At 52.5% G+C, this 24939-nt stretch overlaps 2 protein-coding genes across 3 annotated transcripts; one reads left to right on the top strand and one right to left on the bottom strand.

The window, feature by feature from the left end:
* Window positions 1-8118: 8118 nt before the first annotated feature.
* On the top strand, window positions 8119-18873 carry VWA5B2 (von Willebrand factor A domain containing 5B2; the record flags this gene model as incomplete). Of its 2 annotated transcripts, XM_084231808.1 has the most annotated exons (19): window positions 8119-8257; window positions 8348-8518; window positions 10317-10548; window positions 10716-10873; window positions 11398-11529; window positions 11738-11862; window positions 12244-12399; window positions 12818-12928; window positions 13011-13216; window positions 13310-13421; window positions 13909-14094; window positions 14976-15147; window positions 15236-15549; window positions 15994-16183; window positions 16281-16637; window positions 17407-17544; window positions 17639-17722; window positions 17800-18023; window positions 18108-18873. In XM_084231808.1, the coding sequence occupies 19 exons, from the start codon at window positions 8119-8121 to the stop codon at window positions 18654-18656; spliced, it is 3756 nt and encodes a 1251-aa protein (XP_084087934.1). In that variant the 3' UTR covers window positions 18657-18873. The 2 variants fall into 2 exon arrangements, with proteins under 2 accessions (XP_084087934.1, XP_084087933.1); XM_084231807.1 differs by having other exon boundaries at window positions 17824-18873.
* Window positions 18874-19122: 249 nt separating this feature from the next.
* On the bottom strand, window positions 19123-24682 carry ALG3 (ALG3 alpha-1,3- mannosyltransferase; the record flags this gene model as incomplete). The annotated part of the gene is made up of 9 exons (XM_084231492.1): window positions 24478-24682; window positions 22464-22563; window positions 22229-22376; window positions 21946-22106; window positions 21381-21501; window positions 20447-20652; window positions 20212-20290; window positions 19420-19562; window positions 19123-19285 (listed from the first exon to the last, which is right to left on the bottom strand). The coding sequence occupies exons 1-9, from the start codon at window positions 24671-24673 to the stop codon at window positions 19123-19125; spliced, it is 1317 nt and encodes a 438-aa protein (XP_084087618.1). The 5' UTR covers window positions 24674-24682.
* Between the last annotated feature and the right edge of the window lie 257 nt (window positions 24683-24939).

The following is a 24939-nucleotide window of genomic DNA, read 5'->3' as shown; positions in this document are numbered from 1 at the left end:
CTTTTTTATAGAGGCATGTTTTTTTTTTATTTATTTGTTTGTTTGTTCGTTTATACATGCACTGGGTACAGTCAGAAGCGCGGGAGGGTGAGAGAATTCACCAGAGCCAGAGCAGGGAGCAGAGCAGGCAGAAGGACCGAAGTACACTGCTGAGGGGAGCAGCGGGCGGCAGGAGAGGTCTGCACGCCATGTGGGATCCTCCTCCGGTGGCCGGGGAGCAGCCGGGGATCGAACCGGCGCCGCAGTGGCTGTGGGCAGCTTCGCAACCCAGCGCTCAACCGCTGCGCCACCGGGGAGGCTCTTTCTACAGATTTCTTATAAGTTTCTTATCTTTCCTTTAATAGGGAAGTTCTTGGCCACTTTTTAGTATCTTTTGATTCCCCCGACCCCCATTATGTTGATATTATTTAAAACTTAATTCTGGGTCGCTATGGATTACTTTATATAGTTTTCTTTGGTTCTACAATCTTTTATAAAGATAATAATAAACTTTAAGTATATGACATCAAGAAGGTTCTATACTCCTCATATCTCTTACAGCATCTCTTGAATTTGTTTCTCTTCATAGCCAAACAATTTTTCCAAAAGTGCTTTCCTATGGATCTTTATATGGCAAAACTTGAGTGACTTTAATATGCTGGAGAATATTTTTACTATGTCCTTACATTTTAATGATAGTTTGACTGGATATATCATTGTTGGTCAAACATTATTTCCTTTAACTTCCTCTTGAAAATGTTGCTTTATTGTTTTCTTGCATCTGGTATCACTTATGAGAATTCTCGTATCAGTTGATTATTATTCCACTGATCAACAATTTCTTCAAACCTTTCTCCAAAGCTTTTTGGAATCGTACTTGTGTTGCCCTTAGATTTACTGATAATGAATGTGTTTTTGCTTTTCTCTGTACTCTTTTTTTGTTCTCTTTTGTTTGGTTCTTGATGAGTCCTTTCAGTCTGACATAATTTTTCTTTAGTTCTGGGAAATTTATTTCCATTATTTCCTCCTCCCCTTTTGTTTTCCTCTCTTTTGCATATCCCTAATATTTGAATTACCACACCTATATCTGTCTTTCATATCTGTGAGCTTTTTCCTCTCTTTATCCTGTCCTACTGTTTTCTAAAATATCAATAAGTCCTTAATTCAATCTTCCAACTCATTGATTTGTTCTTCAGTCACTTCAATCTTTTTTTTTTTTTTTTTTTGTGGGACCCTCGCCGGTGGTCAGGGAACGAACCTGTGCTGCAGAGGCTGTGGGCAGCCTCACAGCCCAGCGGTCAACCACTGAGCCACCAGGGGAGGCCCAGTCACTTCAATCTTTTTATTAATGTCTATAATGTGCTTTCACTGTGGTTTTTAAACCTAAAAGACCTATAATCACTTCTTGAAGACCCTTGGGGGCACATATTTTTCAGAATTAAGGGACGAGTTGGGGGGTGGCAAAAGGTAAAGGAGGTCCAATGGATTACGGTGGAGAATTTATTGGTATTTTGGTGGAGACTGTGGTGTAATATCATACAGTTGCAGGGTGTGATAAACATAGGATGTCATAAACCCTAAAACATAGGATGTCATAAACCAACATTACCTCAAAAAGCAATTATTTTTTAATAAAAGGGAGCCACTAACTAAATGTAATGTGTGATTCAGGGTTGGGTGGGAGAAATGGTATAGCTAGGAGGACCATTTTGGAACAATTAATGAATTTGGAATTTGATTATTGTTTATATAATAGCATCGATTCAATGTTAAGTTTCCAGAATTTGACAACTATTCTATGAGAGTAAGTTCTTGTTCTTAAGAAAAGCATACTGACATATTTAGGAGTAAAGAAGCATGACGTATACAACCTATTTGCAAGTGATTTGGAAAAAAGAGCTGTTCTTGCAATTTTTGTGGAAGTTTCTTTTTTTTAAGATTTTATTTATTTATTTATTTATGCATACAAGGCTGGGGTATAGGCCCAAGGTGCAGGGGGTGAGGGGTGAGAGGATTCAACAGAGACAGAATGGGGAGCAGAAGAGGTGGACTGACTGAAATACACTGCTGAGGGGAGGAGTGGGCGAGGCAGGAGAGTCCTGCTGCGCCCTTGAGTTAGCTCCTTGACTGGGGGATCAAACTCGTGCTGCAGAGGCTGCGGATAGCTTCACAGTGCTGTGCTTAGGGAAGTGCTGTGCTTGTGTCACTAGGGAAGCCCTTTTTGTGTAAGTTTTGATATTATTTCTATATAAAAACTTTGAAAATTAAATTGTATGTTGATATATGTTTGATGTCTTTTGTGAGGGAAAGGATCTACCACTGTCTTCCTGATACAATTTCAGCGTTAGCACATAGTACACTATAACATGAAATATTCACTGAATGAATTAATGAACTAAGCTATCTTCCAGTCTGGGGTTTATATATGGCCTGGGATTTTGGAAATCAAAACTTTAGACGGGCAGGAAGGAAACTTCTTTCTTCTCTGGGTCTAACTTTCTGGCAATCAGATCTGAGTATGTAGCTGCTTCTGAGGTTTGAGGGAAAAAACACCACTGTCTCCAAAGATAGGGAGGCAACCCACAAGCAGAAGACAATTGAATTTTACTTTGGGACAAGATGACTTGGGTGAGTGTTACTTTCTTTTCTTTTCTTTTTTTTTTTTCCTTTTAATATTTTGTTTATTTAATTTTGCAGAGAAGAACTGGGGTGTAGGTTAGAGGTATAGGGGGTGAGAGGATTCACCAGAGACAGTAGGGAGCAGAACAGGCATATTTTACTGAAATACACTGATGAGGGGAGCAGTGGGCGAGACAGGAGAGGTCTGCTGCGCCATGTGGGTAGCTCCCTGGCTAGGATTGAACTCAAGCTTTGGTGGGCCATCGTGGTGGTAACTCTGAGACTTAACCCTTAGGTCACCAGGGAGTCTCTGAGTGTCACTTTCTGATGACTTTTCCCTTTAGGTTTATTCTATTCCTTGCCCTTTATCACTATCACCCTTGCTAAAGTTCGTTGACATGCCCCAGCCCTGACCTGCACAGTATTATCCTGAGTTGAGGGGTGAGTACAAAGACTCCCTTTTGGGTCTGATCAAAAGAAAAGCATTACCTTCCAGGCCAGCTTGGTAGCTGGCTGAGATGAGCAGATGTCCTTTAGGGACTCTGATGGGCCAGCTGCCTGCTCCATGTAGAGATTAGGAAACTGGGTCAATTTTCACTAACAGAGCCTGTGGGTTTCCTTCTATTCTCACTGTTACTGAGTCAGTCAACATTGATTAACTTTTTTTTTTAAAGATTTATTTATTTGTGCATACAAGAACTGGGATACAGGCCAGAGGTGTGTGGGGTGAGAGGATTTACCAGAGACAGAGTGACTTATTGAAATACACTGCTGAGGGGAGCAACGGGCGCATCAGGGGAGGTCTGCTGTGCCATGTGGGTAGCTCCCTGGCCGGGGATTGAACTTGTGCTGCAGTGGCTGCGGACAGCTTCATAGGTTGCATCTTAACCCCTTGCGCCACCAGGGAGGCCCGATTGAGTAACTATTGTGTACCACGCCCTGTGATAGGAAGAGGGAGTCAGTCCTAGGGCTCTCACCAGCTCAAGAATAGATCCTGGCTCTTACTCTAACCATCTCCTCCTACACCTTGTCTTGGGCCCTCCAGTTCCCCCTTCTGCTTACTAGCTTGGTGGTAATTCTCCCTGCCATGACAGTGAGATAAATCTTTTTCTACCTGTTCCTCTTCTTTTGAAGTCAGCCAACACTGATGAATTTTTTCCAAAGGAAGTGCATGAATAGGGACTCTAAATGGATGTGCATGATTTAGGGACTCTAAATGGATGTTAAAACTAAACTTATTTTGGGCCTCCCTGGTCCTGCAAAGGATTGAGATGCAGCCCTATAAAGCTATCTGCAGCCAATGCAGCAGTTCGATCCCCAGCCAGGAAATTGAAACTCATTGCATGGCAGACCTCTCCAGTCTCTCCTGCTGCTCCCCTCAGCAGAGTATTTTAGTCAATCTGCCTGTTCTGCTCCCTACTCTGTCTCTGGTGAATCCTCTCACCTCCCACATCTCTGGCCTGCACCCCAGCTCTTGTATACATAAATAAATAAGTCTTTAAAAAAACTAAGTGTATTTTGGTAATCATTTCACAATAGATACATCTATCAAATCATTGTGGCGTGCACCTAAACTAATACAATGTTATATGCTGATTATATCCCCCCAAAAAAAACTATAAAAAAAGATTGAGAGAAAACCAAAATGTAGTAAGCCAGGAAATAAATACCAAGAAGACTCTATTGATTATGATAGTTTAAAAACAAGGGTTCTGAGACCAGATCATCTGAACTCAATATCCTGGCTCTACCACTTCACCTTGCCCAGATTTCAGTTTTCTTAGCTGTAAGATGATAATAATAGTACCTGTCTCTTGGGCCATTTTGATTATTAATGAATATAATTCATGCTTAGTGCAGTACCTGTCCTATATAGTAAGTGCATGACAAATATTAACGAAGAGAAAAAACAAATGAATACCTGCTGGTACTTTTCCTTGTCCCTCTGGCTTTCATCTTTTCATGAGCTGATCCATTTGCCTGAAACATCTTCTCCTTCACTGTTTAACGCCAATTTAGGATTCTGCTTAAATGCCTCCCTCCCTCCATCATCACCTGAAAGCTCCCTGTTAAATTTTTTTTATCATATCCATTATATCTCTGCAATGCAGCACTCAGCTTAACCTATTGTAATTGTATATTTGCATTTTTCACTACAGTGTGAAACTTTCAAGACAGCGACTACAACTTTTTAACTCTTTATCCTATATCTGCTCCCCTAGGCCTGGCATATGCCCTTCGGGGCTGTGCTTTCCTTCCTGTGGTCAGCTGCCCTTCATGCTGAAGGCTTGCCACCAGAGTGGCTCCCAGCTGAGAGTCAGAGCCCAATCTTGCTGCCCCCATCGAGCTCCCCCTCCTCCCAGGTGCCATGCTGCCTGTCCTGTCCTGCAGAATGCTCTCTGCCTCTTGCCTATAGCTGCTGACCCTTCTCTCCCTCAATTTGCTTCCATTAAGACAGCCTTCCCAGGGCCTCCCCTGGTGGTGCAGCGGTTGAGCGCTGGGCTGTGAAGCTGCCCGCAGCCTCTGCAGCGCCGGTTCGATCCCCAGCTGCCGGGTGAGGGTCCCACATGGCGCGCAGACCTCTCCTGCCGCCCGTTGCTCCCCTCAGCAGTGTACTTCGTCAGTCTGCCTGTTCTGTTCCCATCTCTGGCTCTGGTGAATTCTCTCACCTTCCCGCACTTCTAACTATACCCGGTGCTTGTATAAATAAATAAAATAAATCTTAAAAAAAAAAAAAAGTCTTCCCAGCAAAGTTCAGTGTACTCTAACAGGCACACCATCTTCTTGGGAGACTATCTCACACCCACCCAAGCTCTTTTCAGGACCTCTTTTCTATTTCCATGTGTTTAAGGCCCCCTAATGACTGCTTCCTGCAGCTTTGTGTTTGGCCTGAGGGTCACATGCAGCTGTTGGTACATTTCTAGAAAGAAAAGACAAAATACCCTTAGGGAGGTGGTCATTGATTGGACTTCCCATATTTCCCTGGGGAAAGGCCAAGCTAAGTCCACCATGCTATTGGCTGAGGCAATGAAAAAGACTGGGGTTGAGGGCTAGATGTTCACAGAGGCAGGTGATACCCCTGGAGCCAGTATGGTGATTAAAACTGGACTCAGGATAGAGTAAAAGGGTTGAGAATCCTGAGTTTGGCTTGAAAGTCCACTCCCCACTGGCTGCCCCCCTCCTCCAGCTCTTTTTTTTTTTAAAGATTTATTTATTTATGCATACAAGAGCTGGGGTACAGGCCAGAGGTATGGGGGGTGAGAGGATGCACCAGACAGAGTGGGGAACAGAAAAGGCAGATTGATCGAAGTACACTGCTGAGGGGAGCAGCAGGCAAGTCAGGAGAGGTCTGCTGCGCCACTTGGGTTGCTCCCTGGCAGGCCGGGGATCGAACTAGTGCTGCAGAGGCTGTAGACAGCTTCATAGGTTGTGTCTTAACCCTTTGCGCCACCAGGGAGGCCCTCTCCTCCAGCTCTGTGGAATCTGACTGTGGGCTCTGCGAGAAAACTTGTACAGGTGACCCCCAAACCTGCTCATTTCCCTAGGGCTCCCAGGCTCTCCCTCCAGAATCCTGGGAGAAATGTAATCACTTCTCTAATCTTTTGCAACATAACAATTCAAGCCCCATGAAAATTCGGACTGGAACCTGTTAATAAGCAGGGAGGTTGTCTCCTGTGGGTGCTGCAGTGATGGGCCACGGGAGGTCACTGCTATGATGGGGGAAGTCTGAAGCCATGAGAACACTCTGCAGACTGACAGGCCTCACTTCCAAGGCTTTGGGTAACTGGAAGTACCAGGGAGTCACACTTGGGGGCCTTGAGGGGAAATCCTGCCCACCTTCCCCACCCCCAGAAAAAGAGGGGGAGCTGGTGGTACTGCAGGCGGGTAAGGTTGGCTAGTTTGGTGTGGGGTGATGTCGCTGCAGTGTGAAGGGGGTCCCTGCTTGGAGTGAGTGATCCCTGAAGTGATGGCAAGAGCTAGATTCCCGCAGGGCTGGGGAAGCTTCCTGCAGCATGAAGGAGCACTTTGCAAAGGAAAGGAACTGACATCTTGGGGGGGGGGGGGTCCTACAGTAAAGGAGTGTCGGGGTTGGCTGAAGTGAATAGAGAGGGTCACAGCAATGATGGAAAGACAAGAGGGGAGGTTGTGGGGGGAGGGCCTGGGTACAGTGATTTAGGGATAGCGGGTCGCTGCGGTGCCGGGGGGCTGCAGACTGAGCAGGACGCCTCACTCCCTGACGTACAGAAAGGGTGGGGCCTCCGCGGCCTCGGCCCCGCATTGACCAGGCCTGCGCGGCGGCGGGGCTGCGGTCCCCGCACTGCGGAGCCCGGTGTGCTTGGGCCGCCGGGGCTGGCGCGCAGGCGGTGCGCCCCGGAGGAGGGTGGGCGGGAGGCGGGAGGGCGGGAGCGCCGGGCGCGCCGCAGCGGCGGGCGGGGCGGGGGGCGGGAGGCGCGGCCTCTGCGCGCGGAGGCGGGACCAGAACCCGCAGCGCCGACGCCCCTTCGCGGACTCAGAGCGGCCGCAGCGGGAATCCCGAGCCGGCGCCCTGCGGGTGCCAGACCCAGAGCGGCCCCGGGGCGCAGAGCGGCCCCCCCCAGCCTGCTCGGGCCGGAACTTCTCCGAGGACCACACGGTGAGGCGGCGGCCCCGCGGGGAGGGCGCGATCCCGGGACCGACACCTCAGCATCCTTGGCTGCTCCGCCGTGGGAGTGGCGGCGACTGCAGCCCCCCCCCCCCATTCTCCCAGATCAGGCCTGTCAGAGTGGGGAGGGGCGCCGCAGCCACAGACGGATCCCAGGGAACCTGCCCAATACCTCCCCGGGTCTTGCCTCCAGGAGACACCTCCCTTTTGCCTGCGCATCTCGTTCTTCCCAGCTCAGTCCCCCCACACCAGCCGGCAGCCCCTCTAATGAGGCGCTCAGCAGCCCCCTCTGAAGGGGCGCCGGAGAGAGAAAGGGACGGCAGCCTCTCCGCTTCCCCTCCTGCTCCGCCCCTGCTGGCCCTTGCGGGACTTGGGGGCACCCAGGAGAATGCTGGCCCTTTAATCCTCTGCTCCCCACCCCGCGCGCCTTTCATCTCCCCACCTGCGCCACTTCCGACAGCTGGCAGCTGCGGGGAGCCCCGGGGGGGCGGCAGGTACCGGGGTGGCGGTGAGGCCGGGGGCGGGTGACGGAACAGCTGGGACCCCCCCGCACCCCCCCAAGAGCTGGCAGCGGGACTGCTGGGCGCCCAGAGCGCCGGTTAATCATTAACCCTCGGTTCCCCGGGTCCCCCGCAGGCTGGAGCTGCTCCGCGCTCTGCCTTCCCAGGTAACGGACGAGAAAGACCATCTCGCCCCCCCTCTTCCCTCCATCCACGCCTCGCCACCTGTCCGCGGGGCGCGAGCCCCAGACTCGGCCTCGCGCCCCCTGCAGGTCTGTGTGCTTGTGCCTGAGCTGGAGTCTCCCTGGTGGGGGGCCGGGGAGGGCGCCCTGGACTCCCCGCGTACCCCTTCACAGAGCACACCCCCCCCAGGGCACCATGCCCGGCCTGTACTGCCCCTCCAGCTGGACCCCGCTGCCCCTCACGGACTCCTGGGTCCGGGCCTGCGCCAACGGACCCTGCCTCAGCCTGCGGGCCCGGCTCACCTACCACAACCCGCAGCCGCAGCCGGTGGACGGTGAGACCCGGCCCCGACCCCGGGCGGCGGTGGGGACAGGCGCCCAGCGAGGTCCGACGCCCGCCTGTGCGTCCCCCACCCGCACCCCAGGGGTCTTCGTGTACCCGCTGGCGGAGGCCGAAGTGGTATCTGACTTCGAGGCGGAGGCTGCCGGGCGGCGTGTTTCCTTCCAGCTGCAGAGCAGGCGCCGCTCGCAATCCGCTTGCTGCCTGGCGCTGGGCCCCGGCCTAGGGGCCTCCACGCCCCGCCGCTGCGCGCAGGGTGAGTCCCGGGGACCCCACCCCGCTCCCTGAAAGCCAGCCGCTCTCCCTCCTGTTCCTGCATTTGCTCTGCGTCCCACCGCTCCCCAGGCCCCTCCAGCTGCTGATCTTTTTTTTCATTCATTGATTCATCCCTTTATTCAACAGTCGTGCTGGGCATGGTGTGTGCCAGGTGCTGAGGGAATGTGACCCAGGCTGACCTGAGGTGTTTGCAGCCAGGGAGAGAAACACAGCAGGCCTCCTGTCTGTCTCCCCTGTGGAGCTTAAGCTCCTGAGCCCAAGACAGGGTTTTAGTCTTCCAAGTACTAGCATCCCACACAGAACATGGCACCAAGGGGTGAGGAAGTGGAAGCTAACATCTGTGCTAGATTTTGTGGCCTGCATTTCATTCTTTCATTTATTTGTTTGTGCACTCATTTGATATCCTGAGCATGGAATTTACCATTCAGGGAGGAGGACAGGATACGGTGATGTCGAGAGTTGACATAAGCCCAGCAGGTGGAGGCAGGAGTGAGCTCTAGGCTGAGGCCCCAGGAATGTTCCAGAAGGAATTGGAGCCAGCATTTGACTGAAAGGGAGGGTAGGATGTGGTGAAGTAGAGAGGAAGAGTAAAGTTTACTCCAGGTAGAGGCAATGATGTAAATAAAGGTTTGAAAGTAAGTTATCCTGGGGTGGTGGCCATAAAAGACCTCCTGTTTATAGTAGTTTTTTAGTTGACAAAGCCCAGTCACTGGTATGACATCATTTGAATCCAAAGAGGTATGTGATGCAAGTGTCAATCTCCTTCCCTCTTTTATAAGTGATAAAAATAATAACAACAGTTTCCTACGGGTTGGATGCTCTGCGTACATTATCTCATTTATCCCTCACCACACTCTTTGAGACACAGTTATTACGACCTACATTGTGCACACAACAAAACTGAGGCCCTCAAAACAAGAGAGTCGCCAACGGACAGACCTAGCCGTCACGAGCAAGACTCAGAACCTGACCTGTGTTCTCTGCACTGCGTCAGGCTGTCCCCAGACCTCATACCTTTCCTTCCATCTTTTTCCTCTTTTCATTTAGTCAGCATGTATTTCTCAAAAGAATGAATACACAATTATTGTGAGGAAGTGAGGTGAAGTAGGGCTGGGCTCAGCCCCTTCAGAGCCTTGACCGCAACTGTGCACACTGGTTGCTTTTCCTTTAACAGCGGTGGTGGCCCCTAGGACTCCAGCAGTCAGCTCCAAGTCTATGATCTAAGTAGACAAACACAGCTTTATATCCTCTCGGCAGCTTCTAAGCAGATTATTGCTCCTAAATGTCTCTTGTGTAGAAAATTCTGGAGCCACTCCTAGTGGCAGTAGGAACCCTGACTATTCCTCTGTGAGCAGGGCGAGCACCAGGCCATGAGAGATGTTAGTCCACAAGGGGGTGTCCTCCAAGGGAGGAAGATGATGCCTGGGTTGAATGAGCACAGACAGGCAGGGGAAGAGCAGGAAGGGGTATGGATCCTTCAGGATCTTGGGGCAGAGTGGATGAGGACAAGTCCCTTTCTCCTCCTCACCCCTCGGCTAGCAGGGAGGTGATGCTCCCTTTCCTGATGACAGCCAGATCCTTCTGCTATCAGCCTGCCTCTTTTTCTTTCATTCATCTCATGCCTCCATCCTGCATCACCAATGTATTAGCTCAGTGTTTCCACCACCACACAGAGTCCGCCTTGCTCAGGCTCCCTTGACTCAGTGCCTACTCCTGCCCCATCCTCCCTATCTCCTCTGCTTCCTGCCCCTTCTGACCTCTTTTCTCACTCATCATAGGTCATCTTGTCTTGGATCTGGCCCAGGCCCGGTCCACGTTGGTGCTGCCCACAGGCCTCATTGCAGCGGCCGGCACCATGACGGTGACCCTGCGCAGCAGCCGGGAGATGCCCTCAAGGCCTAATGGGGTGCTGTGCATGGCTTTGCCCTCTGTGCTCACACCCCTGGCCTCACCAGGCCCACCGGGGCCCCCTAGGCCTCCGGGGCTCTGTGACGACAGGTTGGGCCTATGGTGATTCTCTTCGTCCCTCCCTCGGCTTCTCTGGGTCTAGTGCGGGTGAGGGGGCTTTTGGCGGGGTGCCCCAGGGGATGGGCAAGGTGGGGATGGGCTGTGGCCAGTGAGCCAGAGGGCCTAGGGGCCTTGGCCATGGCCCAGTGACCCCCTCATATCCCTTCCAGCCCCACCAGCTGCTTCGGGGTGGGCAGCCCTCTGGAGGAAGGGCAGGCCTGGGAGGAGCCAGCTGCCCCTCGGGACGTGTTCTCAGGCCCTGCCCGCTGCCCTGCCCCATACACCTTCTCCTTCGAGATGCTGGTGACTGGGCCATGCCTGCTGGCAGGTGGGTCCTCCCTCCAGCACCGCTGACTGAGAAATAATTCAAGGCTAGGGATGGGAGGAGCACAGCCTAAGAAGAAGACAGGGCTCCAAGCCCTAGGAACCCCCAGTATCAGAGCAGGAGCATCCCCTGGCCACTTCTACCTAACAACCCCCCAACTCCTAGTTTTGTTGCAATTTGTTTATATCCTACTCCACTCACCAAGTGAAAGAGAGTTGCCTGCAATGAAACCAACTCAAGTGATGAAGTAGAATTTCCTTATTTGGGAGGCGGGAGGAGGGTGCTAAACCAGCAGTTGGTTTGACACGTAACACTTTGACCAGCCAGGAAGAGAGCCGGGACTCTGCCCCCTGGCCCAGGACCCCCATCCTTTGCCCTTCTATCCTGTAGATCAGGCTCTGAGAGCTGAACGCAATCAGTCAAGACACTTGCCTATGCCACTGTCTTCTGGGAAGGTGATGTTTATACTCTGAGTACTGGCTTGGGATGGGGTGATCATCACCCCTCCCTGCATCTATGTCCCTCAGGCCTGGAGAGCCCCTCTCATGCCCTGCGGGCAGATGCCCCTCCTCATGCCAACTCTGCAGCCACGATTTGTGTCACGCTGGCGGAGGGCCATCCCTGTGACCGGGCCTTGGAGATCCTGCTATACCCCAGTGGTGAGGAACTGGGATACATGGTGGGCCAGCTCTGACCTGCTTCAGGACCAATGGGTAGCGTTTTTCAAGTAGAGATTTCTGGACCCCAAGCCAGATATACCAAGTTATCTGTGAGGGTGCGCCAAGTGGTCCTCCCAGGAGATGGGGCTGAGTATTTGGGGTCCAGAGTTGAGACTTCCTTATCAGAACTGTGTCCCCTCCTACTCAGAACCCCACAAGCCACACCTGATGTTGGAAGCTGGCAGCCTGAGCGCCGCAGAATATGAGGCCCGGGTGCGGGCCCGCCGGGATTTCCAGAGACTACAGCGAAGGGACAGTGATGGGGACCAACAGGTATGGTTGCCTGGGATCCTGGCCCAACCCTGGGCCCCACTGCTGGCTGCACTTGTGCATGAGGAACAGGCAAACAAGCTCATGCTGGCATAGTTCGTGTTATCAACAGGCCTCTCAGTAGCTGCCCCAGCATCCTGGAGGGTTGATGAGTATTGTCACAGGAGGGCCTACGCAAGTCTCCCTGGGATGAGTCTCAGCAGAGGGGGGGCAAGTCTGAGATAGCAGAGGACAGCCACCTGCCTCTACCCTTGCCTTTATTCAAATGACTACAAAGAGTTTCCCCATCTGGGTAGAGTTGATAGAAAATTCCCTGGGCTGGGTCCTGCCTGGGTTGAAGTTGCACTAAGCCTGACCCAGGTTGATGGGGACTCTCATGCTCAGGTATGGTTCCTGCAGCGACGCTTCCACAAGGATATCCTGCTGAACCCTGTGCTGGTGTTGAGCTTCTGTCCAGATCTGAGCTCCAAGCCTGGGCACTTGGGCACAGCTACACGGGAGCTCCTTTTCCTGATGGATGGCAGCAGCATGGCATACAAGGCCTGTGGGGGCACTGTGTGGGCAGGCCTGGGGTTGGGTGGGCCAGTAGACCTGGAGGTAGCCTCTCGAAGAAACAATACTCGGACGGACACACACACACACACACACACACACACACACACCTCTTTCTCTCACACACCTGTATGTCTCTCCCATATTCCAAGACCCTCTCATACATATAGTTGCATTCAGACACGCCTGACTCCCAACCCATGCCACATGTACCTCCAGAGTCTCTCCCACACACTCAGTCTCCCTCACACTCCCAGGATCTCATTCATAGTCTCACGCACACAGGGCCTTTCCCGGATTACTTCATCCAGCCTTTATTTCACATGGGTCTGGAAGAAGTAGGCAATCTGCACTCTACCAGGGTCAGTGGAGCCTGCCTCATACTACCCTCTCTGGCCTTCCCCAGGATGCCATTGTTTTGGCTGTGAAGTCCCTCCCGCCCCAGACGCTCATCAATCTGGCCACATTTGGTACTTCGGTGCAGCCTCTCTTCCCAGAAAGCCGGCCTTGCAGTGATGTGAGTGTGCGGTCCAGAGCTTTGGGACCTTCGTGAAGATATTTTGACCCAGCACAGCCTAGCCTCTGCCTTCTCTCTCCAGGACAATGTGCAGCTGATCTGTGAGAGCATTGAGATTCTGCAGGCCGTGGGGGTCCCGGATGTGCTGGCTGCATTGGACTGGGCCATGGCACAGCCCCAGCACAAGGCCCACCCTCGACAGTTATTCCTGCTCACTGCTGCCTCTCCCGTAGCCGCTGCTACACACCAAACCCTGGAGTTCATGAGGTGGCACAGAGGGGCGGCTAGGTATGGGGCAGGGATAGGCAGGTGCCTGAGAGTGACAGCTTCTCACCCCCAAAAGGCTCCAGCAGTTTATAGCTGCTTCCTTTTACTCCTCAGATGCTTCTCCTTTGGGCTGGGGCCTGCCTGCCACCAGCTGCTCCAGGGTCTGTCCACCCTCAGCAGGGGCCAGGCCTACTTTCTGAAGCCTGGGGAGAGGCTGCAGCCCATGGTGAGCTTAAGCCTGCGCCCTGTTCCTTACTCCTGGAAGTCCTTTCCCAAGTGACACTGAGTTTGAAACAGAAACCAATTAAGTCATAAGGTTTCATGGCACCCTGACCAGGACTTCTGCCCCATTCCAATCCCACCCTCCCTTTGAGATGCCAGCCAGGGGAGGAGCTATGGTATAGCTACGGGATCCCTCAGGAGACCAAATGTGCCAGGGACACGCCTCTGACTGCCCTCAAATCCTATTCTCAGTTTTGTTCTGGTACTGAGGACACATCCATATCCTCAAAAAAGTCTTGCCTATCTGCTTGGTGCACTTCAGGCCCTGAAGACTGAGCACCCAGCCACCTTGCTTATACCTACCCCCATTCCCTTCCCTGCCCCTAGCCCAGGGACTGGACAGATGGCTCCAGGGGAAGGGAGGCTTTCCCACTGTCGTCAGTGTGGCACCTCTTTCTCTCCCATGTTCTCTCCCTGGCCACTCCTCCCAGCTGGTGCAGGCGCTGCGGAAGGCACTGGAGCCCGCTTTGAGTGACATCTCTGTGGACTGGTTTGTGCCCGACGCAGTGGAGGCACTACTGACCCCCAGGGAGATCCCAGCGCTCTATCCAGGGGACCAGCTGCTCGGTTACTGCTCACTCTTCAGAGTGGATGGCTTCCGGTCCCGCCCCCTGGGGGTAGGTCTGGGCTGGGGTGCAGGAGGTGGGCCTGGGATAGCTGAAGCCCCTGCATCTCCTCAAAATCCTTCCTTCACTTTCCATGCCAAGCTCTCGTACCTTCTAGGCCTCCCTAGACATCACAGAGCCCCCGCCCCCAAGGTGACTGCATCCTAGGAAGACCCCCTATGAGAGCCTCCACTGAGGTATCCTGTAAAGTGTTGCCCTTGGCTTTGACCAAAGATCACTAAAGCACACGGGCACAGGAAACAGCTCCAGCATTAGCGCTGAGATTTTTGTTCACACTTCCTCTTTACATTATACCGTGTCCTACAGAAAGCACCGTCAGATTATTTCCTGTAACGTTCAGGGACAGGTGGAGCATGGTATAGAAAAAAATCTCATTACTCTCCATTCCCCTCCCTGCAAAAATCTCAGATCCCAATTCTGCCATTACTAGTCATTTGATTTGGGACAAGCCACTTAATCTCTCTGAGCCCACTTCTTCATGCTTTCTCCCACAGCATTGTTGATAGTAGAGGTCAAACCGTGCATGCTCTTGGTAGGATATTTGACTTCTGGTAGGTAGTTTGAGAGATGATAGTTCTTTTTGTTGTGAAAAGTTTTCTCTCTCTAGATGAACGATGCATGCTTCCTCCTTTCTGATTATGAGCGCTATAATAGCCTGTCTGCCTTTGTGCCTGGCTGCCAAGAAGCTTAGCCACAGCTGCTCTATTAACCCTATGGTAACACACCCACTTCCTTCTCCTGGAGTACTGGTCTTTCATTTCTGGTTTATTAAGTGTGTTGCTGTTGGCGGTGAGTCACCTTAAATCTTTGTGGAAAAGAGGAAGTATATCACTACAATTCATTATTCCCCAATGCTATCTATCCCTCTCTAGGGCCAAGAGCCTGGCTGGCAGAGCTTGGGCGGCTCTGTGTTCCCATCCCCAGAGGAGGCGCCATCTGCCACCAGCCCTGGCACTGAGCCCACGGGCACCTCAGAACCCCCAGAAGTAGGCACTGTATCAGCAGAGCTGTCCAGTCCATGGGCTGCTGGGGACTCAGAGCGGAGTGAGTACCTGGGTATATGCATGTGGCTGTTGGAGGAGAGAGCACTCGGAGAGCCCAGGGCTGGGTCTATTCTCCTGCCTCCCATCAGGTGCTGATGCTCTGACAGACCCAGTCACAGATCCTGGACCCAACCCCTCCTCGGATACAGCCATATGGCGCCGCATCTTCCAGTCCTCATACATCCGGGAGCAGTATGTGCTCACCCACTGCTCTGCCAGCCCCGAACCAGGCCCAGGCTCCACGGGCAGCGGCGAGTCCCTTGGCTCCCAGGGCCCTGGCTCTCCCAAAGGGAGTGCTCTTCCGGATCCCCCTTCTCAGCAGGGCTGCCGCAGCCTGGCCTGGGGAGAACCTGCAGGCTTCCGCTCCTGCCCCCTCCCTCCACCCCCACTGGCTCCAATCAAGGTGAGATTCAGTTCACAAATATATAGCAGATATCTAGCAAACATTTCTTGACTGTCTGCTGTATTCCACAATGGTGATTACTATCAAGTTTAGCTGAAGAGATGGTACATCTATATTGATGACGCCAGGCGAAATACAGAGGAGCACAGGCACATGTTTAATGGGGGCTCAGAGTCAGATAAACCCTGTCTTAGGGAGTCAGATCAGAAAAGGAAGCACACCACACCTAGAAGAGTTAAGAAGTTAGCCAAGTGAAAAGGGCCAAGACATGAACAAAACCAGAGAAAAGCAAATGGAAAATAAGGCATGGAATAAGGAGACACTGGGGAGGGGTCCAGAGGCCCTTCATCCAGGGGTTCAGACAAAGGGGCATCTGGTGAGTGGTGTATGTGGGGAAAGAATCTCTGCTACCCTTAACCTGTGGACCCCACTTCTCACATGCAGCCTGGGGCCTTGAGTGCTGAGGTTCTGGGCCGACGACGAAGAGCAGCTCTCGCTGGTCGAAGCCTCTCATCACCCCCAGGCCAAGTGAACCCAGTCTCTGGTGGCCCTCGGCACCCCTCTCTGGGCACAGCACCAGATGGATCAGGCCCCGAATCAGGGCAGCAGCTGGGACAAGGCCTGGACGACTCAAGTAAGGGTTGGCTGGGAAGCTTGTTTCTGACACCAAGGAGACCTTGGGGAGGTGGCGTCCAGGGTACCACATGACCCCTGTTCTTTTCTCTCCATAGCAAACCTGCTCTCCCCAGCACCCATGGACTGGGACATGTTGATGGAGCCATCCTTCTTGTTCACAGCTGTGCCCCCCAATGGGGAGTCAGCCCCTCCAGCAGTGCCACCACCACCCCAGGCTCCACGCTGTCATGTGGTTATCCGGGCCTTGTGTGGGGAACAACCTATGAGTTGGGAGGTGGGTGTTGGGCTAGAGACACTATGGGAGTCTAAGGATGATGGCTCACAGCCACTGTCACCCCTTGAGAGAGAAGGCTCTTGGGACCAAGCATTCCACCGACTGACAGCGGCCTCTGTGGTCCTGGACAATGAGCATCTGGCTCTCCGAGGCGGGGTTGAGACCAGGGCTGACCGAGGTAAGTTGGTGGTAGCCCCAGTACGGGCCCAAGGAGCCTGTTCAGGGCAGACTGGTAGAGATGTAAGTCTGTGCATCCAATCACTCTTTATCCCTGGCTGTGCTCATGAACAGTATGCGGTAGTTCACTCACACTGGCAAGGAAGAAACTTAGGCAGCACAATGGGGGGAACAGGATAATAAAAAGAAACAGAATGAGGTTATATTAAAGATGCACAATAGGAGGTTATGTGTCCTTACAAGCACGGGACCCAAAATAGGTAAATTTCCGAACAGCCAACACAGAAGGTAACGTGATCTTGTAATGATTCACAGTGGCCACAACAAAAACAAATCTTTCGTTCAGGAAGACTATTGACTCAAATAGTTAAAATCTCAGTTCTACGTCACTTGAAGTGCTTAATAGTCATAGTGACTAGAGGCTACCATGTTGGATCATGCTATAGAACACATCTATCTTTGCAGAAAATTCTGTTGGACAGAGCTAAAATGAGCGGATGAAAAAGGCACCACAGCTGATGCTTCCTCTGGTGGTGTCCAAAGTGTTGAATTTCTGGATGGTCAGGGGTCTAGCTCTGCTAGGAACTGAGGGTTCAGCCTAACCATTTGTCAAAGTTGGGGAGTCTGAGCCGTCCCTGGCCCTGAGAAGGAACGTCACTCTTCTCAAAGTGGACAGAGGGAGATGCTATGGGGAACACTGAGACTTTTTCCTATTAAAACCCTATGTAACGAGTGGCTAGTGAGAGCGCACCCCCTCCTTGGTTTCACAGGTCATGCCCGGAGGTCCTGGCTCCGAGCCCTTCAGACAAGCAAAGTCAGCTCAGCCCCCTCCTGCTTCACCTGCCCTGTAGCTGTTGACGCTACTACTAGGGAGGTCCTGCCCTTTGCCCTGCAGGTGCGGAGCTCAGGTAGGGTCCTAGCCTGGTGACCTCAGGTGCTGACACTCACCTTATGGCCACCTTCTGGGACAAACCTCACCTCTATTCTCCTATACCCTTGCAGAGCCAGCGGAGCCCCCAGGCACTCCTCTTGCCTCGCAGGGCCTACTAGATGCAGCTTCTCGGCCCACAGCTGTCCACTCTAAAGGTAATGCTTAAATGTGGGGAAGGGTGTGGGAGCAATCCCTTAGAGACCAGCACTGGCAATGACTGGCTCTATTACAGGACTTCAGGAAGGTTCTTTAGCAGGTGGCCAGGACCAGGACCAGAACGACAGCTCCATGCCTGCTTTGGGGGACCCTACAGACCCCACTGGAGGTCCTCATCATCTGCCCATGCAGCCTTCTGCTAGGCTCAGCCTGGGTCGTTGGAAGGCCAGGGGCCCAAACAGCCGCAAACTCTGTAGCCCCAGCCAGAGCCCGACCAGTGACCATGACTACCTGCCCCTGGTGAGGACTCGGGAGGTGGAGGGTGGCATTGCCAGAGCTAGAGAACTCTCAGCTCACTTCTCCCCCCACCTCCTCTCTCCTCAGGTGCGGCTGCAGGAGGCACCCGGCTCCTTCCGCCTTGATGCACCCTTCAGCTCTGCAGTGCACATCCCGCAGGAGCGCCTGTGCCGTGCTTCACCCTTCGCCGTGCACCGTGCCAGCCTCAGCCCCACCTCAGCCTCATCTCCCTGGGCACTTCTGGGCCCCAGTATTGGCCAGGGCGACAGTGCCACAGCCTCCTGCAGCCCATCCCCCAGCTCAGGCTCTGAGGGTCCAGGCCAGGTGGACAGTGGGCGGGGCTCAGACACTGAGGCCTCAGAGGGGGCAGAGGGATTAGGCGGCGCAGACCTGCGGAGCCGGACCTGGGCTACAGCGGTGGCACTAGCTTGGCTGGAGCACCGCTGTGCTGCTGCCTTTGGCGAGTGGGAACTGGCAGCAGCCAAGGCTGACTGTTGGCTACGGGCCCAACACCTACCTGATGGCCTCGACCTGGTTGCCCTCAAGGCTGCGGCACGGGGTCTCTTCTTGCTGCTGCGCCACTGGGACCAGAACCTGCAGCTACACTTGCTGTGCTACAGTCCAGCAAATGTGTGAGGACACAGCATGCTGCTCGGGATGATCTCCCCTTTCCTTCCAACACACTCACGTCACTGCCACCCCGGGTCGGTCTTGGTGCTGGGAAGGGGTAGACTGGTGCCAGCCTGCCCACTTCCCCCACCTACCCACTGCTTCTCATTCCCCCTTACTCAATCCTTTTCACCCCACAGAAAGTGCCTGCCTGTGCTCTCTCCACTCCTCCCACCCCAGGCCCCGGCCCTCTGAGCTCTGTGCAGTGCAGTGGATGGGGAGAGAGCCACAGTTTCCAAACCCTATGCAATAAAGTGCCTCTTAGTACTGTCTGAATGAATTCTTTATCTGCCATGTGCATGTCCCTCACAGCTTCGTCCAGGCACTTCCATGTCGGCTCACGGAAGTGGACTTGGTAAGGTTTATTAGGAAGAGCACAGAGTCCATCCCCATCCAGGGTCCTAAGAATGGACCGGAGGGGAAGAGGTGGTTCTCAGTGGGCCTTCTTGCTGTGCCGGATGCTCTTGGGGAAAGGCTGGGGGGCCAGCCAAAGCTGCAGCAGAATGACAGCATGACACACATGCAGGGCCGCAGAGCTGCAGGATGTAGACGGGTATGTGTTCCACGAGAGCTCAATGAGCCCCAGCACCAGCAACCTAGAGATGAGAAATAAGCTCTAAGTTATCCAGTGTCTAGGCCTGTAGCCTTTCAGCTCACCCCACACTCCTCCATGGTCAGTCTCGGGCTGAGGATCTCCCTTCCCACTCCCCCAGGTTGTCCCAGCCAGTACCTGAGCAGATGTGTGAGCCAGCGTGCAGGCGTGGCCCACAGGAGGTAGGGCAGTGTGTGGAAATACCAGACGTAGAACTGGTAGTGGAGGGAGCGGCTGAAGCAGATGCCAATGAAGTTAGAGGTGAAGAGGGTAGAAACTATCTGTATGCAGTGGTCAAGGCCAAGGGCAGGAGCAGGAGGGGTAGGAATTGGGGTGGTAGTGGGTGGCGAGGGGGAAGGTAGGGTGAGAGGGAGGTTCCAAAGCAAAGGGGCAAAAGTTTTGTGGTTGGAATATCCCCCGCTCTTCCATTCCCAGATGCATACATTTGGGCAAGTTTTTTAACTTCTCTGGAACATTTCCTTAAGCTAGTATGAAGACAGCAATAACTTGCAGTCATAAGGCCTAATGAATTTTAACCTATTATTTACTAGCTGAGTGACTTTGGTAAATTCCTTAACCTCTTAAAACCCTAAAATTTGACATCTATAAAATGATGATAATAAAAATACTGATCTCAGGGTCTCTTGTTTGGAATATACATTAATCTCTTAGGAAAGCACTAGGCAGAGGGTGAGCACTCACAATGGTTTCTCAGCCATATTTAGAATTAAGTATAAAATATGCTTCAACATGTAAAGTGCTCAGCACAGTATTTGGTGCAGCGCAGGAGCTCTAGGAATGGGCCCTTTAGCTCTAAGTGAGGTCTCTTCCTTCTCCCTCCCCCAGGTCATCAGCCACCCAAGACTAGCTGACAAGGACCCCGTCTACATTTGGGGAGGGCAAGACTTACCTTCCCATGATTTAAAGGATATGATTGGGTTTGAGGGGCTGGGGTGGAACCTTCCTTTTGGAGGGCTCCTTCAGCAGCGACAGGATACTTTCCCCTGTCCTGGGGAGAAGCCATTCAGACATTTATCAAGCTCCTGTCACGAGCCAAGCTCTAGACTCATCCCCATGAGCCCAACATCTCCCCCAAATAGTCCCTAAGGCCTTGGCCTTTCAGTCTGTCCCCAACTCGGCCCAAGGCACTGCTCCCCTTTCTCACCGGTGCCACCTGCAGAGGGCAAAGAGTAAGAGCAAGGTGAGGTGGGCAGCCAATAGTGCCAGGTGGAAGGCTCGATTCAGGAAGAGGGCCTCAGGGAGGAAGCGCCAGTTTACTGTCCACCGGAAGAGAAACTGGCGTCCAAGGTCAAAGGAGCGGGATAGGTAGCCAACAGGATTCTTCAACAGGAAGGGCAGTCCCAGAACCACCTGAGGATGGGTGTAATGTTAGCAGAGCTGCTCAGGCTCACTCCCAATCTTCATGCTAATCACTGAGGAGAATGGAAACAGGGTACAGTCTCAAAGGTTCCCTAATCCCTACCAGGAATAACAGAAAGGCCAGTAGTTCCCCGCCCCCCCCAAGCCAGAGGTGAGGGCCAAAGAAATTGAGGAGGCAGTAGTAACAGTGCTTTAACTCTGGATTCACCAAGTCACAAATGGGCAGAGCTAGAAGGGCCCTCAGAAACTATCTAGTTCGACACATTTATTTTACAGCTAAAGACACCAACGCCCAGAAGTAATGACTGCCCACCGCATAATCAACTCTGAAATCCTGTCACTTGACTTTGAGAAAGTCTGAAGGATGGAAGGGAGTCAGACTTGCATACCCTTCATTAGAAAGGGAAAGACTAAGGAAGGGGCCTCCTCCCAGGTGGTGCAGCGGGTTGAGCGCAGCACTGTGAAGCTGTCCGCAGCCTCTGCAGCAGCACGGGTTCAATTCCTGGCCGGCCAGGGAGATTCCCACATGGCGCGGCAGACCTCTCCTGCCTCGCCCGCTGCTCCCCTCAACAGTGTTTTCGGTTCATCTACCTGTTCTACTCCCCACTCTGTCTCTGGTGAATACTCTCACCCTCCCCCGCCTCTGGCCTATACCCCAGTTTTTGTATAAATAAAAATAAAAAATCTTAAAAAAAAAAAAAAGATTAAGGGAAAGGTACCTGGAGAACAGCACAGATGCCCAGCTTAGGGAGGGCCCCACGGAGGCCAAATTGTACCAGGAGAAGGAAGAGTAACCCAGGGGCGAAGAGTAGCACATTCATCTTCACAGAAACTGCCAGGCTGGGGTGGGTAGGGGAAAGAAGGATGGATATCAGCTCTAGGGTCAACCCTACACTGCTCCCCATCACCATAGCAACCCCTCCCTTCCCCCACCAACAAACTCCAGGATGGGGCCCACACTCAGACCTGGGAGTGGGAGGGTATGGCAGCCTGGAAGGAGCCTGGAGGTAGGGAGAAGATACCTGGTATCGGTGCCCAGACTGAGTGAGCAAATATGTATTTGTAAGGCCCACTCCAGCAACAGATGCTATCTGGAGGGAAGACAGGAGGGGACGAGGGAGAGGGTGCTGGGACAGACTTTCTATAGATCCTGGACTTGTCTAGTGGGCCTCTCACTTGCCCACATTGTCTGGCCACTCCCTCAGTCCCTCCCCTGCATAAAGTGAGGAGACTGATGGAAATACGGAAATGTGAGAGAGGGGACCAGAAGGGAGGGGTATTGACCTGAAACAGCAGCAGCCCCAGCTCCAGCGCTTTGCTAGCAGGAGGTTGATACTGAGGAAGAGCAGCGCCATGGCCACTGGGTCATTGAAGAGCCGCAGCACAAAGATGGAGTGGACACGGTAAGAGGCACAGCACATGAAGAAAAAGACGAAGGGAGGTACCTGAGAGGTGGGCATAGTGGGGAACAAGGTCAGCTCACCAACCGTGAGCCATCCCCACTCCCTAAGCCTCCCAGGTTGAGGAGGACACCCTCCCTCTTGGTGTCGTGGTAGTATGGTCTCACCTTGCAGGTCTGGTGGTAGATCAAGAAGACAAGCAGCAAGGTGGCCAGGTAGAGCACAGCAAAGATGTGCTGGGCCATGCGAATGTCAGTGCCTCGCCCAGTGGCATAATATAGCCCCATAAAGATGTACACAAAGCCAGCTGGATACCTGGAAGATGACAGGGAGCGGGTTGGGGTCAAGCCAACCAGCCTGGTATCCAGCCTTCCCCTTGTGGAACTTCTTATCCCCACTTACACAAGAGGTCCGGTGTCACCCTGCAACTGAGTATAATCGTAGGTGCCATTAATGACGCCCTCTACCTCAGCCATGTAGGCTTTCCAGTCAATCTCTGTATCTGGAAAAGAACAGGGTGGTGTGGTTACGTGCAAGTTCTGAACTTTTCTGCCACTCGCTGTATCTCCAGTTCATCAAAGCACAATGAGTTTCAGCTCATTCCCAGTACTTCTATCGAAAGCCCTTATCTAACTGCCTATTTGACATCCTTTGGATAAACCCCAGAATCTCAACTCCTCATGTCTTCATTTGAACTCATGAGCTTCCACTCTAAATCTGCTCCTTTCTCTGGGTTCCATTAACGGCAACATCAACATCCTAGTTGCCCAGGTCACAAACCTAAGTAACATCTTTGACACTTCCTTCTCTCTCGTTTCCAATTCCCATTCACCAATTCTTGCCAATTCTTCATCCTAAATATCTCTATCTTATCCTTCTCTGCTATTACATACTCAAATTTGGGCTTAACGTATTCTTTAATCTCAATGATAAAAAAGCTTACTAATTAGACCCCCAGCTTCCACTTTTACTCTTCTAAGGTAGTTGCCGCCCTGCAATCAGAGAGTTCCCCCTATAATAGAAATCATGTAAGGTTTTTCTGTTTAAAACTCTTCAATGAGGGCCTCCTTGGTGGCGCAGGAGGTTGAGCGCTGTGCGGTGAAGCTGTCCGTAGCCTCCGCAGTGCTGGTTCAATCCCCGCCAGCTGTGGAGCAACCCACATGGCGGGGCAGACCTCTCCTGTCTCACCCACTGCTCCCCTCAGTCAGTCACTCTGCCTGTTCTGTTCCCGGCTGTCTCTGGCGAATCCTCTCACCCTCCCCTGCATCTGGCCTGTACCCAGGTTCTTGTATAAATAAATAAATCTTAAAAAAAAAAAAAAAACTCTCTTCAATGATTTCCAAGACTCTTTAAGATAAACTCTATTATTTTCATTTTTAGAAGAGAAACCTATGAATTAATGAGGTTGATGACTAGCTTGAGATCAGTGAGCTAGGAAGGGTAGGGTAGAGACTGGAAGTCATGAAGTCCTAAATTCTTAACCACCTCCTTAACAAGGCTTCCAGATCCATGCATGACCTGGTCTCAAATTCTGCAATTTCATCTCTCAGTACCACTTTCTTTTGATTTCTGTGTTCCGGCTCTAAAAAACTTTTTCGTTCCTCAAGGAAACTAGACTCTTTTGATACATGATCCTCTCTGAGTGTTCTTCACCTTCTCCCTCTTTCCTCAACTAGTTAGCTCTTACTTTTCAAAGGGGACACTAGGAAGCCTTCCCTGACTCCTTAAGCCTGGTGGAAGTGCCCTCCTTAAGTCTGGCTTGTGTACCCTTATAGCACCCTGTCTTATTACCAACCTGGTGAATCTGATACATTGAAACTTCCTGCTACCTTATCAGATCCAAATAGAACATACGCCTATCTTTTTCCACCACTGTATCCCTAGTACCTAGCATATAATAAGCTAAGCTTGCTCCTTCTCTCTCATATAAACACACACACACACACACACTGTTCAAGAAAGCCCTGTCTACATTCAGCCTGGAAAGTAACTGCCAACAGCGCCAAAAGAATTCAAGCGGTCACAACAATGCCACTTCCGAACTGAGACCCAGCAGGCGAAGTATTGTGTCAAAGCCACAGAGACAAGCTGCTAAGGCAATACATTAGCTTCTACCCAGGTCAGGTGACTTCCAGGCTGCTTCACCTTAGCCTGGCAAGCTGTACCTTCACAGCTGAGGGTCAATGTCTACGGTCCTCCCTTCCATCATGGGGGGGAGGGGAGGTAAAAGGATTAAAATCGAGCTTGGTTTTCTCTGGGAGCAGGCTTGGGGTCAGGGTAAAAGACATGGGTCTGCAATTGATGACTGAGTAGATCTGGGATCTGGGATCTGGGCTTGAACTCCGAAACTGGGTCCCAGTTGGGTTAGGGTTTCGGGTTCCCCTCCCTCCCCTCCCCTCCCCCTCGGCGCACTCACATGCCACCCTGTGAATGACCCAGAAGGTGATGCCCACCTCCGCCAGGCAGAGGCAGGCGGCCACCAGCAGAGTGTAACGCGGCTCCAGCAGCAGTAGGCGCCGCTCTTGCCAGGCGCGCCGTAGCCATTGTCCGCACAGTCCAGCCGCCCCGGCTACGGGACCTGCCCGGCCGCGCTTCCGCGGCCCCGCCGCCATCTTGACGGTGCGCCGCTCTTGCGGGCCCCCGCCCCGGAAGCTTGACCTGTCTGCACTTAGGTTCCGCTACGTGCACCGGCGCCCCAACCCACTCGCTGAGCGCCGACCGGAATTGCCAGCCTTATTTACTCTTCTACACCTATCTCCCGGGATGGACTGCACCCTTCGTACAAACAGAAAATAGTTTTAGCTTCTCAATGCATACAGTACATACAACGGGCACATGGGCTCTAAGGTGGCTCGAACGTTTACGAAGCGACATTGCT

The sequence above is a fragment of the Talpa europaea genome (assembly GCF_964194135.1).
Source record: "Talpa europaea genome assembly, chromosome: 4".
Taxonomy (NCBI): domain Eukaryota; kingdom Metazoa; phylum Chordata; class Mammalia; order Eulipotyphla; family Talpidae; genus Talpa; species Talpa europaea.
The sequence above is the reverse complement of the archived record's forward strand: the minus strand, read 5'-3'. Positions and strand labels throughout refer to the sequence as shown.